A 19,456-nucleotide genomic window follows, 5' to 3' on the forward strand; every position below is an offset into this window, starting at 1 on the left:
GCGGACCGCTCTTCAGCACAGCCTGAGCAGGTCTCTCCAGCCTTTCTCCCTCTGCTTCCCCATTCCTCATGACTCAGTTTCCCCCTCTGATCCCAGCTCAGCCTGGGGAAATTCTCCAGTTGCCCAGGTTCCCTGTCTGGGGCTGACTCACAGTGCAGGCCTCAGGACTCCCGGGCCACTGGCTGTCTCACCAGTGGTGGAGCCGCCTTCCTCCCACACTCCAGGCCTCGCCGAGGGCCTCTAGGTCAGTCACATGTTTATGGGGCCTCAGAATCCTCATCTACTGCACGCACACACCCCCTTTCTTCCCTTCTACCCCACAGGGTTCCCCTGCAGGTGAACTGACACATGAAAGCGGCAAGCCCAGGAAAAAAAATCAGTCTATCTACAGCGCTGCTTCTTCCACTCAGCAAGGCTCGGCCCGCAGACATCGAAACTATCTATCATGTCTGCTCCCGTGTCTTCTGGGGGATGGTCCAAGCATTCACCAACTTCTCAAAGGACCTAAGACTCAAAACACACTAAGACGCATAGCTCTAGAACTTCCCTGGTGGTCCAGGGGTCAGGAGTCCGTCTGCCTACAGAGGACTCAGGTTTGGTCCCTGGTCCGGGAAGATCCCACATGTTGCAGGGCAACTAAATCCATGTTCCACAACTACTGAGCCCGTGCTCTAGAACCCACGAGCCACATCTATGGAAGACTGCATGCTAAGAGCCCATGCTCTGCAACGAGAAGCTACAGCAATAAGGAAGTCTGTGTACCACAACAAGCGCTTAGTTCCTGCTAACCACAACTAGAGAAAGCCTGTGTGCAGCAATGAAGACCCAGCACAGCCAAAAATAATTCATTAATCTAAAAAAGAAAGAATCATAGCTCCATATAGCTCAAAGATACCCAGTCTAGTAGAGAATTAAGATAGGAAGCAAACCATGGGCAAGATAGTCCAGTCTCGGAACCTGTCTCTCTCTCTCCTCTGTCTAGAACACAGACAGTGCCTTAGCTATGCCAAACACCACGTCCAAGGATCCACAGGGGTGCCTCACAGCTGACCACCTTAAGCCCCTAGCTCCTCAGCCAGGTACCTGAGTGCCCACCTTCCCCTGCCTGAGCCCCCAGGCCCCATGTCTCCTCAGCCTTCATTCCCCTGGTGTCCCCTCTGTTCATCCTTCCTGGCTCTGCCCTCCTGTGAGCGGCTCTAGCAGGCCCTCCATCACACTGATGCAAGTCACAGGACGTCAGAGCTACATGAAGCCTCAAGGTTCGGGTCTAGAAACCAAAGTGTGGGGAGAAGAAAGCTGCCCAAAGTTGCCCCATGAATCAGTGGCAGAGCCAAGGCCAGACCCTGGGCTTCCCGATGCTCCATCTGTGGCGACTTCCCTTGTCTGAACTCCGCAGCAGTGGAAATGCCCTGAGGGCCATAGCACAGTGTCCAGTGAATGGCTCCGTAACACTGTCAGCACCTTATTCTAACAGGTGCCTCTTTCCACACAGGGTCTGAGGCAGCCAATGGTGCTCTTTTTAAAGCTGGGGACCTGTGTCATCTCTCTGACCTCTCTGACTGGCCTGCAAGCTCCCAGAGGACAGGGAGGCTGTCTTGTCTTTGCTCAGCACAGAATAAGCTCATGGTGGGGCGAAGGATGATCATCTGATGAGATGAAGTTCAGGGTCATAGAGTGAAATGCTTTCAGAGCAGGCAGCGGGGGGTGGGGAATCGTGCCTCCTTGGCCAGCTTCTCAGAACCCTCAGGGACACAACAGGACCAAGGGTAGACATTCCCAGGGGAGGAAACACAGAACCTTCCCAATACCCAGAGCTGCCCCGTGTCCCCAAAGCCTCTCCAGTGTAAGCTGCGTGGCAGCCTGATGGAGACCTCACCCTGGGGACTGACTCACACAAGAGACAATCAGTGAACTAAAGAGCAACCTTTTTGTATCCTGCCTTGCTAATTCAATATTTTTAATTTTTATATGTTAATGTATTTTTCGGCTTTTAACTTGAAATTTTAACCTTTTAATCAACTGCTCATAGCTTAAAGAGTCAAATTGTTCTCCAAGGTTTGCAATGGGAACCAGTAGTTTCTGCCTCACTTCCCTCCTCTCCCCAGTTCCCACTTCCCAAAGCCTTTCACTTTAAAGAACAACATTCGTGCCCCAAATAAGGCAGTGGAAACCGAGGCATCAGTGAAGGGTTAGATGACCTACTGTCTGTATAACAATAAAAAAAATCTCCAAGGGATGAGGGAAAGAAAAGGAGGAGAGGGTAGGATATGGAAGATTTCTGAAGAATGTTCCATGCCTTCCTCAATGGTTCTCCAGTAAGTCTGCCATTTTAAGAGAGAGCAGGGTGACATAGTTGGCATAAAAGCAGCAAAGTAAGGTAAAGTGGGGACCAGGTGGACACCTCAGAGCTGGTGGACTGTGTATGTTTTTCTGTGTGTGAGCGCAAGGTTTAACTTCCTACATACATGCCCCAAAGGGGAGTCTGGGAGAACCCAAGAGCCTGCACAGAATGCCAATCATCTGCCTCAAGCTGCTCTGGGTTCTTCTGACCCTTTCTACTCTACCCGGGCTACGAGCCCACAGCCCCAAAGGCTGAGTCATAGTGTGCAGAGGTGCTGGGTGCTTGGCGGAGGCAGCGGGGCTGGCAACGTGCCTGGACTTTCACAATGGTCGGTGCTCGTGTGGCCCACGGGGAAGTCACCAGTCACGGATTTGCATATGTGAGCGAGAAACACCCCCCCCCCCCCCCCCCGGCGCCCCAGCGCTGGCCCCTTGAACCTATCCCAAGTGACTCCGAGGCGCCCAGGGGATGTGAGCGCGTCCTGTGCCTCTCACCCGGGGCCAGGTGACTGAAACAGAGAGGAGATGGGGGGTGTGCCCAGGGACCTGCCGTCCACTCACCATCGTATTTCTGGTGTGGCCGCTGCTCTCCGGTGAAGAAGGCCCCTCGGCGGGGACCAGTTCAAATTCAGAGGAGGTGTTCTGTGCAGAAAAAAGGAGTCAGGGAACACCTGGGAGAAAACCCCTCGCCCCTCCTCTATGGACCCTATAGCTGAGAGTGTGGAGGGGGCACAGAAGGGAGGGACCAAAAATCCCTTCTCACATCCAAGTCCTCTGGGCGGCCCCTCCGTGTGGGAGGTGCCAGCCCAGGCTGAGCTCACAAACCATGAAGCAGGAATAAATCCCAGCAAGTCTGCCGGCAGCCCACTGTGTGACTCGAGGTCACATTCTCCGTGGCCAGTTTCCACATCTGTAAATCAGGGATACTGGGCTAGCTAACCTTCAAAGTACTTAGCATTTTAGGATCTTATCTTTTTTTAATGGCCTTGCACTTATAAAGTACTTTCATGAGGACTTCCCTGGTGGTCCAGTGGTCAGGACTCTATGCAGGGTGCACAGGTTCTTGGGGAACTAATATCCCACATGCTGTGCAGCAGAGCCAAAAAAAGAATAAAAATAAAATGTTTTCATGAACTCCATTTTTTCTTCAAGCAACCCGCGGAGTAGTCAGAAGGTTACATCCCCACTGGACAGAGGAGGAAACTGAGGGCCTCTCACTAATAAATGCAAAAGTAGGACTGCATTTCAAGGACCACAAATCCAACATCCCTGTGATGGCACCTGAGCCATGTCCCAGACCTAGGAGTCTCCGACTGGTTATCTGGGAAAAACAGGCAGCAGTGAGTGTGGCCACGGCCATGGCGGTCCTGTGCCCGCCTTGCCAACCCAGTCCCAGAGATCCCAGGGGAGTGGACTGATCTGGGGTAAGTCTCAATGAGAAACTGGCAAACTTAGAGAGACTTTTTTAGGACACACACAAATCTAGGGTGAACCAGGACTCCAGACTTTGCCATGTCTCCCAGCCACTCCAAGTAGCAGATACTGGTTGTACAACCAACAGACGGGTCGCTGGCCCCGCTGGACCAACAACTGGCTCTGGGACTGCTGCTAAACCTTGTCGAACAAAGGTTAATTCAGCCTTCCCTTGTCCCAGGAAAGAGCAGGGATCGAGGGATCTCTTGTGCTCAGCTTCTGCTGAGCCCCCCAGCCTCCAACTTTCTAGGCCTTGGCACTGCCCCAGAAAGTTTCCCTCTCCCCTCTACTCCTCCTCAGCTGTCCTACATGACCTCGAAAAACATTCTTCTCTCTCTGAATCTCATCTGTGGGATGGAGACTCTAAATGATACGACTACCCTGAGTCCCTTCCAGTCCTAGGATACCAAGTCGACCTTCTCAAGGCAAATCTGCAGAAGACAGTTTTGAAGCCCCTGCTGAGAAGGTGAGCTGCCTGTCATGTCCTCCTACTTTCCGAGCACTGTGCAGTCGATACGTGCTTAACATTACACAACCAGGCAGATGGGAGGAACTCCTTGTGCATATCAGGGTTTTCCTGGTGAGAATGAACTCTGACCTTCATATGAAAATGAGGAAACCGAGGCCCCAGAGAGACTGAGATTAACTTGCCAATATCACCCGGCAAGTCAGAAACCAGGTTTCCTGACCCCAAACATTTCTCTTCCTATTCTGCCAACGGGACCTTGAGATCTAGGCAACTTTTTGTCATGACTCCAAATGCAACTTACACTGGATGGAGGTTTGGGGACTGGCTCTGGCTTGTTGCTTGGGTGTGCCGGGTCAGCAGGGGTTGCTGGGACAGCTGTGTCCTTTCCTGGAGAATTGACAAAACGTGTGTGAGAAGCAGAGAAAGAGGAAAAGCCCAGATGCCACCCCCTTAAGAATGGCCTTGGCCCGGAGAATTCTCAAGAGTTCCTTCCACGAGTCTGGGGAGATGTGAGGTGGTCCCAGGATGACGGCTCTGGAACAACAGGGCAGAAACTGGGCAGAGACCATCTTCCCTGCTCTCACTGGGAAAATCCCAAGGTGATCATTGCTCCTTGCTACTTTGGACCTACCTCAATAATGACACGGATGACAATTTACAATTAACAAAGTGTTTTTATATTTACTATCTTGGCCAATTCTCAAGACAGCTTTGTATCCCCATTTTAAAGGTAAGAAAACAACCACAGAAAGGTCACCCACTGACCCGGCTGGCAACTGCAGAACTGAGCTCTCCCTCCATGAATTCCTGGGGCTATTGTCCCAGGGAGCCCCCTGAGGGTAGCTGCACGGTTCCTTCCTGAGGTGAGCCTGGCATCCATTCAGGACTCAGAAAATACTATTGAAGATAGTAGAATTATATGTAACCTTGTTTTGTATTTTCCTAGTCTGTAAATGTGTTATCATACTTTCATAATTAAAAAAAAAAAGAAAATACTATTGAATGGACAAGTGGAAGCTGGCAATGCCCGCTGCCTGCAGCACAGCAGACTCTGAGATCATCACTCTCCTCCACGCGTCCATTCAGTAAATGTCACCAGAAGCCTAATGGAAGCTTGGCACACTGGCCTGGGCTGAGGCTGCAGGTTACCTAACCTGCAGGAACCATCTGAGTCCTTTTCTTCCCTAGTTTCAGACCTTGCCCTGGATGTGGAGACATGCCAGAGGAATGCATATGATCACACACAGGACTTTAACCCTAAGTCACATTCGGCACTTTCCCTTAATAGGCAGTATATGGACCTGACATCTGAAAGGCGCTGCTGCAGGCCGAGAGGCAAGCCCAGTTCTGCCATGGGCCTCAGCCTCCCCACCTGTAAAGTGGAAGCGGGGCAGGGTAGACCAGAGAGCTTCTGACTCAGATGCCAACTCTAGCAACCCAAAGGTGTTGCCTGGAGCGCAATGCCTGGCACATAGCAACTGCTCATCAAATATGTATTGAGTAAGTTATATTGATAAAGATCCTGAGCCCACATCCTGGAAGGAGTGGATTGTCGCAATCCATTTCTAATGTCTGTCAGGGTCTCAGGACTGCTGAGTCACCAGCCATTTCTGGACAAGATTATTTTGAGGTCCTTTCCAAATCTGACCTTCTGGGGGATGCTGTAGCCACAACATGATTGGGAGGACAGTCTGCAGCCTAAGGACAGACAAAGGAGAGGTGGGTTTCTGACTCAGAAGGGACTCCTCGGTTAAGGGCCTAGAGAGTGAGGGTATGGGCAGAGGACCGTCCGGGCTCCCCTTATACCTGCAAGCTCGGCCAGGTCACTGAAGGAGGCCAGAGAGGGAGATGGCGGTGGGAGTGGCTCACTGTCCTTGACCAGCTCCTCTGCCTTCTGTCGCAGCCTGGATGCTTCCATCTGGGACTCTTCCAAAAGTTCCCCTGGGGAGACAACGGGGGAAGGAGGAGCAAAATTACTCAGTTAAGCATGCTGGCTCTCCACCCTGACCCCTATGCCTATTCTGCCTGGGTTTGGTGCTCCAGGTCCTGGACTTCGCTCCCTGCATCACCTCGGGGGCTCCATGGGACACAAATCATTCCAGCCCACGGCCAGAAACAGCCTGATAAGGAAGAGGCCTTGAAACCAGAGGGAAAGGAGCAGAGGGGAATTGGGAACAAACTTCTGGCCTCCAGCACCTTCTTCCTGCCCCATTCCTGCCACACCTGACTGAGGATTCCACAAAACCAGGGGCTCTTTCAAGCCCACCATCATGGTCCCAAGGGGGGGCTACCCACAGCCTACAGCCTGTAGTCAGGGGCTCCCTGAAGAGAGGAGACCTTCCATAACATCAATCACCCACCACCCCTCTGGGCCTTGTTTGCCTTCTTGTATAAGTAGAGACAGGGAAACACCATCCCTCCTTCGCCAATCTGCCATTCCAAGGAGAGATCTGCCAAGCAGGGAGAAAGCATTTGGGAAATTGGGAGCTATACTCAACTCCCAAAGCCCAAGGCCAGACAATGAGGCAGCGAGGTGAAGGAAGAGCTTTAGGAATCTGGAGGAAAGGGTCCCCTCCGCATGGGGAGATCAGTGAACACCTCGCATGGAGGAAGAGTCAGCATCTGAGCTGGGTGCTGACAGACGGGGACCAGTCAGCCATGTGGAGGGAAGCGGGCTGGTCCTGGGCAGTGGCGACAGCTTGGGTGAGAGCCAGGAATCAAGGGGTCTCCTCCTGCCCTGCTTCAGGCCAAGCTGGACTCCCTGCTCTAACACTTGGGGGCTGGACCCTGGTTGCCCTGGTGATGCCAGTTCTCCCCATTTTTGGTGCTTCTCGTAGATGGCCTATTCATGGCTACTCCCCAGGTCTGCCAACCGGGCCTGCCGGCTCCCTCTCCACCACCCCACACCTCCTTCTCAGTCCCTCATGGTGTTCTGAGTCTGGTCACCAGGGTTCCGGGGTGCTGGGGACGCACGGCTGGGAAGACTGCCACCTTGCTAGAGGAGCACACAGAGACGCAGCTGTGAGGCAGGAGCCGATGCTGGGCCAGGAGGGAGAGAGGGGACCTGGGCAGAAGCGTGTGCCAGTCAGCACTGCAGGCTGAGGGCGGAGCTCTGGAGGGAGAGGGCAGGGTCTGCTTTACCTAACATCTTTATCCCTTGCATTTTTTCCTTCAGTCGGGAATTCTCCTCCACTAGGCGCTCAAAAGCTGCGGACGCCTCTCCCAGAGGCACGCCGCCCCCAGGGTCGTAGATCCGGTATGGTCCTCTCCCTTCCATGAGGCTGGCTCAGCCCCTGCCGTGGTACCCGCCTGGCTGGAAGGACAACAGCAGTATGTCAGGGGGCTGGCCGAGCCACTGAAGCATCCTAGACAATCAATGCCCTGGAAGGCAGTCCCCAGAACCCAGACGAGGACACAGCACCACAGGCTGGTCTGCCCATGGCACAGCAGGGCAGGATAGTCGCTTCCTTTGATCTGGGTACTCTGTCTCTATTCAGGTGACCTAAGAACACCACCAGTGTCTTTTGGCAGCCTCACTGCACCCCCAGTTCACTTGGGAACAGCAGTCAACTGTGAGGTGCAATGTGGAGGATAAGAAAAAGCATTGGCCTGGGAGTCAAAACACGTGAGCTTCAAGTCCTACTGATGGGGTCCAGAAGAAGCGGGACCCTGAATCACTGCATCCCCAGCGCCCAGCAGGGTATCAGCTCTGCTGGGAATGTCCAGTAAACACTTATCGAATGAATAAACAGTCTAGCTATTAACTCACTGTGGGATCGTGGGCAGTCCCTTCCCCTCTCTGTGGAGGGGAAATGAAAGTCTTACACTAAATCAGTGATCTTTAAAGTGAAATGTTGTGCCCAAAGGGATAAGCAAGTCATCCAATCCGAAGTTCCATTTATATGTACACTAGCTTTTCTAAAAGAAAGAAGAAAAAAAAGAAACCCCCCTGACTAATATTTAATATACAAATTGACACTGTCACCCTCCTCCTTCCAGTTCTAATGAACAGATGGATTTTCCATCAGAGTACCATCTGCTTGTGCAGCAAGTGCTCTGCCCTACTCTGTTCGATTTCACTGGCTTTATTTCATCTGAAACCTCTCTGCAAAGTGATTTCAGGAATCCGACTTCTGTGACAGTAGAGAAGCTTCTTTCTTGCATTCATTCACTCAACAATTATTGATTGAGCATCTGTTCTGTGCTGGATGCTAGTCTAGGTGCTAGGTAATTATCAGCAAACAAAATAGACAAAAAAAAAAATCCTTTTGGAGCTTACATGGTAGTGGTGGAAGAAGACAGACAATGAGAGAGATGAGCACAGTATTGGGGGTAATGGAAATATCTACAGACAGAAATTAAGCAGGAAGTATGAGGTAGGGCCTTAATTTTAAATGAAGGTGTCAGGAAAGGGCTCACAGGGAATGAGTGCTCGCCTTCAGGGCTCACCTGAAGGAGGTGAGGGAACTAGCCATGCAGATATCTGGGGGAATATTATTTCAGGCAGAGAGAATGGTAAGTGCAAAGGCCCTGAGGCTGAAAAACTGATTCAGCCTCCAGCCTTACAAAGAGCTTACCAACCACAGAAGAGCTCCAAAGGTTTCCACCACCAGGGGCTCCAGAAGGACCTGGAGCCCCAAAACCCCCCTCCCAAGATCACCACCCCAAAGGCCAAAATGATCCTCAAAAGATCCTTTGAGCACCCACAAGTGCTTTACTAAAAGAAAAGAGTACAAAAAAAAAGACTAATAATAACAGCTCATTCATTAACCTACTTGCCAGGCACTGCATTAAATCCTTCAGCTGCATCATCTCAGCTAAACTGTACAATGGCCCCAAAATATATAGTATTATCCTCACTTTATAATGGAGGCTCAGTGAGGTTAGAAAACTCAGCCAGGATTACACAGCCAGCAAGTGAGGCAAGATGCAGATCCAGGTCCACCTAAGAAAGCTGAGTTGACCACCTGCTATTCTCACACAGCTCCCTCCAAGACTCAGGCCAGAGGGGCAACAGGCAAGTTCAAGCCTGTTTGCAAGATAACATGGAGCTACCTATCCAGCCACTCTGGGCTGTTTCCCTTGCCCTATAGCACAAGAGATAACAAGGATTTAGGCCACAGGGTCCCCATTACCCTGGGATGCCATGAGCCAGAAAGAAAAACAAAGTTCTGGTGAGTGGGACCCCCGTCCCCCAAAGACTGACAGACAAGAGAAACTCACACTTGTGAGCCACCGACACCCCACGGAGCCCCAGAGGCACAGGACAGCTGCCCACACACCCAACACAGAAGTCACCAGTTCACGGGGGACTTATTTTTAACTCAAAAGATCAACATTACACAGCAGAGCAAAGAAAGCTCTGAAGTGCTCACCGAATTAATTAGAAGACAGTGTGGGTGAGGCTCCTGGCACAGTGACTGGCATGTAGCAAGGAGCTCCAAATGTTGGTAGATGTTGCGGGGGGGTTCCTACCTCTGTGCTCCCCTTTCTCCTGTGAGCCTCTCCAGCAAGCCCTTACGCCCAGAATGGAATACGTATGACTGGGGTAAGTCTTTATGTATCTGACTGAAAATCTCCTGGAGGCAGGAGCATGCTCTCCTCATCTGTGGTGCCAGGGCAGGCCTGGCACTTGGAAAGTGAGAGGTGACTGACAGCTGAATGGAGTCCACAGATGGGGAGCTCGCGACCTGCAAGGAACCCTAAGCACCTCTGGTGATAAGTGACAGCAGGTGTCTGGGTTCCTGCTCACCACTCCACACTCACCCTACATGGAACTCACAGTTGACAATATGTGATAATTTGGGAATATTTTTGCTCCACACTTGGCTTGCCCAATAGATTCAAAGCTTCAGGAGAGCAGCCACCAAGTCCATCTGGTCTACCAAGGTATCGTCAGCATGGTCCAGAACAGAGCCCCAGTAAATCTCTAATCAGAGCAGAGAGACGGAAAGGACCAGAGGAGCCCTGGATCCCACACTTGCCTCCTGAGAAGCCATGTGCAAACATCCTGAGAGCCTAACTGTGATCACTGACCAGAGACACCGGGACAGCCATACACTTTTGGATCAAGCCCTGGCACAGCCAAGCTCCCTCAGAGATGCCCAGATGTAACACCAAGCAACAGAGCAGGAGGCAGGACCCAGGAATTGAAATCCCACCTTCACATTCTCCAAACCATGCATGATCTCCCTCAGCACTGGGAAGCCTCCAGGGAAGGGGGCTCAGGGGAAGCAGCTGAGGGGCAGGCAGGCTATTCTCTCGACTCCAGCCTGGGTGGGCAGAGCTGGGGGCAGGGGGAGAGTACAAGCTGCAGGAAGAGGGAGCCCAGAGCAAATAGCCTACTGTGAGAAAGTCTTCTCTGGAGACCAGAAGAGCTACCCAAAGGACAGCTTGGACTTCTGGAGGCAAGAAACACAAAGAGGGGAACAGGGAATTTCCACATCCCACTGACCTCATGCCCAGATGGTCAGCAGCAGTTTCAGGATGACTTCCGGGCAGATGGGAATTCTCCTCCTGGTCTGTGTGGTTCTGAGATCTTTCCTAGAGAGGGGACTTAGTCCCAGGATGACAGAGCTGGATAGGAATTTCCAAGGACAACGAGGCCAAGTCCATCACCAGGCGCCCCAAGGCTCCTGGAATGAGGGCCTGCGTCATCATCCTGTCTCCCACGCTGACGGGACATTTCCCTCCATCACAGACCGAGGGATGGGTATAGACAGGGGAAAGGAGGTGCTGACCCCACCCCCCATGCCTCGCTTGGGGCAGTACTGGAGCTCAGCGCCTAGGCATCCCGGGACATGAGCTCATCTGACCCTCACTCAGGGTGTGAGGGCAGCAGTCAGGCTCCGGAGCATGAAGACCAAGGTCACACACAACGTCAGGATGGAGCTGGAAGGGCCCTGCTCTCTCTCCAGTCTGCCACTGCCCCATCTCCATTTCTGCTCCTGCACTCACTCACTGCACTGCAGATCCCCCTCTCCCGGTTCTTGCCAAGTCAGCATGGACTCTGTGTCCACCTGGGCCTGGGTCTAGCAGCTACAGATCAGGTGACCCACCAGCAGGAGACACCAACCCACTGTGCAAAAACAGAAACAGCTGGGGGTAAAGACATAGGCAGCTCAGACCTTCTTCCAAAACAAGATCCTGGTTCAAGGCTGGGGGGTGGGGTCCCCACAGCCCACCCCGAAAAACCTGGGGGTGCCCACTGGAACCAGAATGGCCTGGTTTGGGGGCAGAAAAGGGCCCAGACAGATGGCTGGTCAAGCAGTGACCACAGAGTGTAGAGATGGAGATGATGCTATTGAAACTGAAGGAGTCAGAAGAGGAGAAGGAGACAGCAGCTGAGGGGATGGAGGTGGGGTGAGGAGGGAGGGGTGAGTGGGGGTCGGAGGGTGGGGATGGGGAAGATGGGAAGGAGTCGGGGTGGGGGGTGGGGAGGAGAGGTGGTGGGGCACAGGCCCAAATTGCAACCTCCACCCAAGGCAAAGGTTGAAAAAGCTTAGGTTCAAAATGAAGTTTTCATTCCAGCTTCTGCGCTGAGACACTTCAGTCCATCAGAGGCTGTCTTTCAATTAGCTGTGTGCTGGTGCCAGGAGTAGGGGCTCCCAGGGTCCCCAAATGATATGAATTTGTTTAGTAACATTTGCAAAATCGCTATGATTTCTCAAGCATGTTTTTCCACTAGATTGTCAAGAGAGCCATGGGAAGGAGGCAGCACTGACATCTGTCCCACAGGTGAGGAAACTAAGGCCCACTTGGCAGCTTAGCCTGATCTAATGCCACCGGGCACTGGCTGCATCCTGAGGCCAGCCAGAAGTGAAGTTCTTGCTAGCCCAGGGAGGACAGCCTGAGTAGATCTCTGGCACTGGGAACTGGGAGGACACAGCGGCCAGCAGCGACCTCCCCAGGGAACGGCAGGGGCTGCAGGGATGCTGGTGGGTGGGGGTGACAGTGTGGCGAAGGGAAGGGTCTCCAGAAAGAAGGCAAGGACAGAAAGTCAGAAGTCCTGGCATCTACTCTACTGCACACTCTGACGGCCACAGGCAAGCTGTCCATTCTGTGCACCTCAGCTCCCTCATAGGCACAGAGGGAGGAGCCTGGACTAGACAGAAACTGAGTGATATCTTCATGCTGGCCTAAGGATCCATGGAGACCCAAACTCTGGGAGTCAGCCACAAGGCAAGAAAGAGGAGGGGACCCAGCACACACGCACCAGATAGTACAGCCCCAGATCAGGAAAAAAGGGTCCCGACAGGGCAGGATCAGAGACGAAAGCAGATGGGGCACGCGGGGTGCAACAAAGAACGGGGAGCCCAAGTGCACGATGAGACCCTTAGCCAGAACCCTTCTCACATGCTGCCCCAGGGCCTTGCCCTGGTCCCCGCTTTGCCCACCCCTACAGGCTGGGTGACACTGACCAGCCCCTCACCTTTTCTGAGACTCATCTGCAAGACAGAAAAAATAACAGAATCCACGGACGTCAGATGAAAGAAACTAAATGAAACAATATGTGTACAATTGGAAGGGAGTTCTTACCTATTTCCTGATTATTTGACTTATTTAATAAAGAAATGTATTCATTTTATAATAAGATTTCCTAAATGATAATAATTATAATAACTCATAAAGTACCTGGCACTTAGTAGGTTCTTACTAAAAGGCTGAGGCAGCCCCTAACTGCCCAGCTGATGGGTTGTGGCATCTACTTAGTTCTTGTGAATTGCAAATAACTGTAAGCAGGAACACTGGGACAATACCACAGCTGGTGAAACTGAAGCTAAGAGAAGCCCTTGGACCAAGGCCACGTTCACAAAAGATCAGGAATCATCTGAGCCTCAATTTCCTCGATGGTAAATGGGAATATCCTGCAAGTCCCCCAAGGGCTGACGGGAAGTGAGGCATTATGAAACATCTTGCAAACTAAAACAAAAATCTTCCCACTTCCACACTTCATGATGACCTCCAGACCACTCCACCCATTTCACAATCAGGGAAACTGTGGCTCCAGGTCCATCCGTCAAAGAGCGGGCTGAGTCCTCTTGATGACTGTCAGCAGAGACACGGCACCTACTTTAGATGGTGTGTACCCAAGAAGCCCACCCCGGCATCTCACTAGTGAGAAGCCAAGGATTTAATCAGTCTTTCCAAACAATTCAGTAAGAAAGAGGCTGCAGGCACGGAGTGTAATATGAGGAATGGGCGGGGCTCAGGAATCATGGGATCTAGTGGAGGTTGTTGTTGTAGTTGCTAAGTCATGTCTGACTCTTTGTGAACCCATGGACTATAGCCCGCCAGGCTACTCTGTCCATGGGATTTCCCAGGCAAGAATACTGGAGTGGGTTGTCATTTCCTCCTCCAAGGGATCTTCCCGACCCAGGGATCAAACCCACGTCTCCTGCATTGGCAGGCAGATTCTTTACCACTGACCCACCAGGGAAACCCTCTAGTCTAGATACACCATGGCAAACATCTTCCATCACCTGGCCTCAGTTTTCTAAAAGGAGCAGTCGTTGACAATAGCAATAATACAATATAAGGCGGCAGACTAGGCAATTTTTAAGACCTCTTCTAGTTCTAACATTTCAGAACTTGTAATATATTGCCATCCGTTTCTAAAATCTTCTGATCTTGAAAAGGCTACTCTCCCCAGCTCAGAAGCTTCCCAGGAAGTTCTGTGGTAAAGAATCCACCTGTCAATGCAGGAGATGCAGGAGACAGGGATTCGAATCCCTGGGTCAGGACGATCCCTGGAGTAGGAAACGGCAACCCATTTCAGTATTCTTGCCTGGAAAATCCCATGGACAGAGGAGCCTGATGGGTTACAGCCCATGGGGTTGCAAAGAGTAGGGCATGACTGAGCACGCACACACATGCCCCCTAGCTCCCATCCCTCCCAACGCCCAAGTGGATGTCCTGCTTCACAGACCCTCCTGCAGTGCTCTCAGGGGTGTGTCGCCTTCCCAGGAGCAGTTGGAAACCCCCGGATGATATCTGCAGCCCTTCCCCGGGTCCTGCCCTCCCCCCTGGTCTGCATCCAGGCTCCAGGCCAGCCTGAGTGCCATGTCTCTCAAGCACAGCTGGCATCTCCCATGTCCTTCCTCCCCCCTCCCATCCACTGACTCACCCACAGAGACAGCCCCACTGCCCCTACTTAGCCTCCAAGATCCAAGGTCTACACTACCAGCCTAGGCACAGTGGGGAGGACCGGGCCATTAGCTGGCTGAAAACTCTGCCTAAGAGGACCAAGGAGCATCTAACTAAAGCTGGGATAGGCCCTGACAGCTCTGTGCTCCCATATGCCAGGCACTGCGCTGCATCATTATGCACAGTATTCCCTCATTTTCTTCTTACCACACAGAGATGAAAATTCTTATTCCTATTTTCCAGCAAGGAAACCAATCCTCTTGACTGGATGGCATCATCTCTATTTTTCAGATGAGGAGGCAGACTCAGACAAGTTAAGTCATCTGCCTGAGGAAACACAGCTGGTTAGTGGCAGAACAAAGAATCCAGCCTCATTCTATCAGACTCCAACACCAGTGCCCTTTCCACTGGCCGGCACTGACGGAGAGGCACAGGCTGAAGCTCAGGGGGAGGCACCAGTCCTGCTGCCCCACGACCCGGAACATGCCCCGGCTCCCGGCCGCTGCCTCTACGTGTCACTAACTCTGCGTGAGATCAGGTGTCTGCAATTGACTGCCAGCAGTCACCAGGGCTTAGAGTCTCAGGTTGAAAGGAAGCTCAGGGGAGATTCAGACCCACGCTCATCCAGTCCCCAGGAGAGCCAGGGGACTCTGGTTGACCATCTTTAGTGACCCAGACCAACTTTCCCCCCAAGGAGCACCCCCGGGCAGCCAGCACTAACTGCAGTGAAGCTGCTCCCAGTTCTGCTTTCCACTGCCCCTGCTGTGCCCTCTGGGGTCCCTGAGAATAAGGAACAAGATGCCCCTCTTCTCCACCTCAGCCCTGAGCAGATTTGGAACCTGCAGCACATTAGAAGCAGACCAGCCCTTGTTCCCTGCACTGTTCTTCGCAGGGCCAGGCTTCCGGACCCCTCCCCACCCAGCTCCCTCCACTCCCACCCTATCTGTAGCTGACCTTGAAAATGCACAACACTCCAGATGTGGCTTGCCTGACCAAACAGAGGAACTTTCATCTCCACTCTTTTAGGTATTATGTTTCTACTGATGTAGCTGTGTAGACATTTGCTTTTCTTATACCTGGGTCACCCACAGTAAAGAATGTCCGTTCACAATTATGTCAACAATCAGGCTTGGTAAAGCAACTATACTTCAATAAAAATTAATTTAAAAGAAATCAGGTTCGTATGGCTGAGATGAAAGTTATCTTGTAAAAAAGTATGCTTGAGGAAGTTTCAATTATTTAAAGAGCCAGAGGTAACTCATTCAGTGACCACCTATTTAAGAAGCTAGAAATCTCTGTATCACTGTACACAGAGACTGGACAAAGATGTACGCTGACAAAAGGTTTGTAATAGCAAAAATGTCCTGAATGTTTGTCAAGAGGGGACTAGTTTAATAAACTGTGGTGCATTCATTCAATGGAATAGTACATAGACATCAAAAAGAATGGGCAGACTGCTTTGCAATGACAAAAAGATGCCCATAAAATACTGTTAAGGCAAAAAGCAAAGTATTGATGTATATATAATAAGATATTATTTATCCTGTTACATGCATTTATACATACACAACTATATGTGTGAGTGTGTATGTGTGTGTGTATGTGTGTTAGTGTTGGTTGCTCAGTCATGTCCGACTCTTTGCAAACCCATGGACTATAGCCCGCCAGGCTCCTCTGTCTATGGGATTTCCCAGGCAAGAATAATGGAGTGGGTAGCTACTCTGGGGGATCTTCCCCACCCAGGGATCAAAATCAGGTCTCCTGCATTGCAGCCAGAGAGTTTCACCATTTGAGCCACCAAGGGAAGCCCTGTATGTGTGCATAAACATATACATATACTATAAAATCTTACATATGCACAAGAAAAGGTCTGGAAAGATACACACCAAACCGCTGCTAGTAGTCAGCTCTAGAGAAGGACTTGGGCTAGGGGATTGGAATCAAAGGAAACTTTTATTTTAAAGCTTAGATTTTTTTAACTCTTTACAAGGGTAATCTAGCCTGTTCTATTTTTAAAATTGATTTTAAAAAACAGGCAGAAGAGAAGAAAGAGAAAAAAAGACAACTTTCATTTTCTACTTTATACCTTTAGCGTCCCTTGAGTTTTTGGAGTTTTTTTTCTCCAATGAGCACATGTTATTTTGTAACTCATTTAAAGGGAGAGTTGACTTTGTTTTTAAGTTGCTTGACAAAGTCAGAACAATAAGGAAGGGCTATTGTTCCATCACCAAATGAGGCTGGTTGGCCGAGGGCAGGGATGAGAGCCTCCTTATTATGAATCTCCTTCCTATGTACAGACAGGCTATAGGGACTAGTTCACAACTCAGGAGGGACTTCATCACCTGAACCAAAGAACTTACTCATTAGTAAAATCAATATTTCTATGGTCTTTCTCAGTTCTAACAGTCTGTAATGTACATTGTTTCATGATAAATAATTTACATATATGCAGGAAATTCCTGTCCTCTAATTTCATTCTGGGAAATATTTGACCAAAGTGAAATTAATAGAGAAAAAAAAATGTAGATGACTAGTTATCATATAAAGACTTAATAAAGCAGCTAACAGAATGTTTAAAAAAATATCAAGAGGTAAAGTCCAGGGTTGAGTTTTCTAGTCAAGGAATTTGGCAGATGGAGAGTTGGCAACTGTAGATTGTTTCAACGTGGAACCTTCCAGAAAGGATCTAGCTTCAGGAAGGTCAAGGCTGAGTCTGAGGCGACAAAGGTGGGAAGAAAAGCAAGACTCTGGTGTGGGAGCAAAGGTGAGGCTTTCTGTCCACTGTCCGTGGGCCCTCACATGGGGCCTTACTACACCTGCTTTGCTGGAGAGGAAGCTGAGTCCAGACAGGTGCAGAGCTGGGCTCAAGGTGGCCCAGTTCCCAAGGACCAAGCAGAATGCCCCCCACTTGATCATCAGTCCCCAGCCTGGACTCACCACTGCCAACAGCCCCCTAAGAAGGGCTGAGAAGGCAGCCCAGCAACTCCAGCCTGCTAGCCTTTGCCTCCTCACAGCTCCTGGGATCCACTGGTGCACCTACTCCGTGCCTAGAAGCCTGGCTTCCCCACCCACCCACCCCCCCAACCCAGTAGCTGGCACAGCTGACCCAGGAGGAGCCCCTCGCCTACCAGCTATAGGGTCAAAGAACACTAGGCCAACCCTGGGCCTAAAGGGAAGGGAGACTCAAGTGTCCCCCTGTGTACTTGTGCCTAAAATGCCCAAAGCTGCGTCCAACAAAGGCTTTCTCCAGCCCTTCTCCATGGGGGAAGATGACAACTTTTGAGAATTCCCCTCATACCAAATATGGTGAAAAGAGGGTTTCTGTGAAACCAGGGTTCAGATCGTGGTTCTGCTCCCTCACCAAGTGACCCTGAGCAGACCTCACTTTCCTGGTTTCCTCTCCCCAAGGAAATGCTATGAGGACCAACTAGAAACCGCAGAACTCCCTGTAGACCTTGAAGCGCTAACCCAACAGGAGCCATAATGGCTAGGAAGAGAACAGCTTCCAGGGACTACCAACCAGATAAAAGCCATAGACGTCCTGTTTTAACAGTGAAGACTGGAAATAAGCTAATGAAGAAGAAAATGAATAAAGACATCGGGGCCGTTCCATACCAGCAAATGTTAATACTATGCTGTTTAGCCACTAAGTCATGTCTGACTCTTTGTGACCCCATGGACTCTAGTCTTCCAGGCTCCTCTGTCCATGAGACTTTTCAGGCAAGAATGCTGGAGTGGGTTGCCATTTCCTTCTCCTGGGTATCTTCCCGACCCAGGGATCAAATCCACATCTCCTGTTTGACAGGCAGATTCTTTACCACTGAGCCACTAGGGAAGCCTCTATTAATACTATACAGCTGTGAAAAACAAACAGGCCAGAACCAGAGATCCAAACAGGGATGAAATTCTCAAACATAACAAGCAAAACAAGCAGGCTACAGAAGAACACAGTTCGAAACATTTAAGTAACATCTTAAAACATATAAAACAATATTACATATTGTTTAGGGATATATATATTTATAATATCCATAAAACTGTAGAGAAATACAAGAGAATAAACTCTAAATTTAGAACCCTTGTTACTTCTGGAAGAGTGGGGAAGGAGATGATCAGGGAGAAATTTCAACTGAACAGAAAATAGGTTATTTCTTAAGCTGAATGGTGGCTCTCCCAAGTGTCTGCATGTTACCCTCTGTGTCTAAAGATTCCTTTGCATTGTCTAAAAGTCAAAGCTGCCATCCTTAGACTCCTGTTCCTCTTCCCAGAGATTGGGATCGGGGTGCGGGGGGTGCTGCATCCCAGAGGCAGAAGTGGGGCTGTGGCAAGACCAGGGTTCCTCAGACCACAGAGATGAAGCTGACCAGTATCATGGTCTGCCAGCCAGCTGAGAGTGGTATAAGCCTCCTCCACTGTGGGTGGAGACCAAACCAAGGGCCCCTGACTCATGGGACACCCCCACGCCCGCCCTAAAAATACCAGCTCTGACCGCTGAGTAGGACGCCTTGGTGACATGACTCCTGTAGCATCCCCAGCCCTCCCCGACTGCCCCCACCGCCCACACACACCCCTGCCTGGGCCACCGGCCTGTCCACCAGCAGGTGCTCAAGGACAGAAGGAACAGCCCCAGGGTGAGGTCCCTGGGGAGACAAGAGCTCAGCGCTGCCTGGGGATGGCCCCTGGACAAAGAGCCACCGCTCCTCAGCCCAGTCATCCGTTCCTATCAGAAGAGTGGCTGACTATCCTGAGCTGGTCACAGGGCGGGTGCAGATAAAAACTTCCTGCCAGCGGCCAGGCCGTGGTGGCTGTACCTTCCTTCTGGCAACGCTTCATGGAGCTGCTGACACTCTCCAAAGAGGAGTAGGATAAAGGAGGGGCAGGCAGAGGGGCAGCAGCAAGAAGCCAGGAGGTGGGGGCAGAGAAAGGCCTGGCCCAGCAGAACTCAGAAACCGCCGGGGCCAGAGAAGGCAGCCCAGTCGCTGGGCTACAGTTTTCTGGAAGAGACGGCCTTGAGACATCTGTCAGTGC

General features: G+C 51.1%; 1 protein-coding gene across 3 annotated transcripts in view; it reads right to left on the reverse strand.

Annotated features, from left to right (window-relative positions):
* TNIP1 (TNFAIP3 interacting protein 1) overlaps positions 1–19,456 on the reverse strand; it is a 45,037-nt gene that overhangs the window by 21,606 nt on the left and 3,975 nt on the right. For 2 of the 3 annotated variants that reach the window (XM_043913330.1, XM_043913331.1), the window contains exons 2-5: positions 7,424–7,595; positions 6,089–6,223; positions 4,584–4,669; positions 2,902–2,982 (exon numbers count right to left, since the gene is read on the reverse strand). In XM_043913330.1, coding sequence (XP_043769265.1) covers positions 2,902–2,982; positions 4,584–4,669; positions 6,089–6,223; positions 7,424–7,559 — 438 coding nt within the window. In that variant the 5' untranslated portion in view covers positions 7,560–7,595. The remainder of the gene's footprint in view (positions 1–2,901; positions 2,983–4,583; positions 4,670–6,088; positions 6,224–7,423; positions 7,596–19,456) is intronic. The other variant, XM_043913332.1, reaches the window with a different exon arrangement.

Source organism: Cervus elaphus, chromosome 9, assembly GCF_910594005.1.
Source record: "Cervus elaphus chromosome 9, mCerEla1.1, whole genome shotgun sequence".
In the NCBI taxonomy this organism is placed as follows: domain Eukaryota; kingdom Metazoa; phylum Chordata; class Mammalia; order Artiodactyla; family Cervidae; genus Cervus; species Cervus elaphus.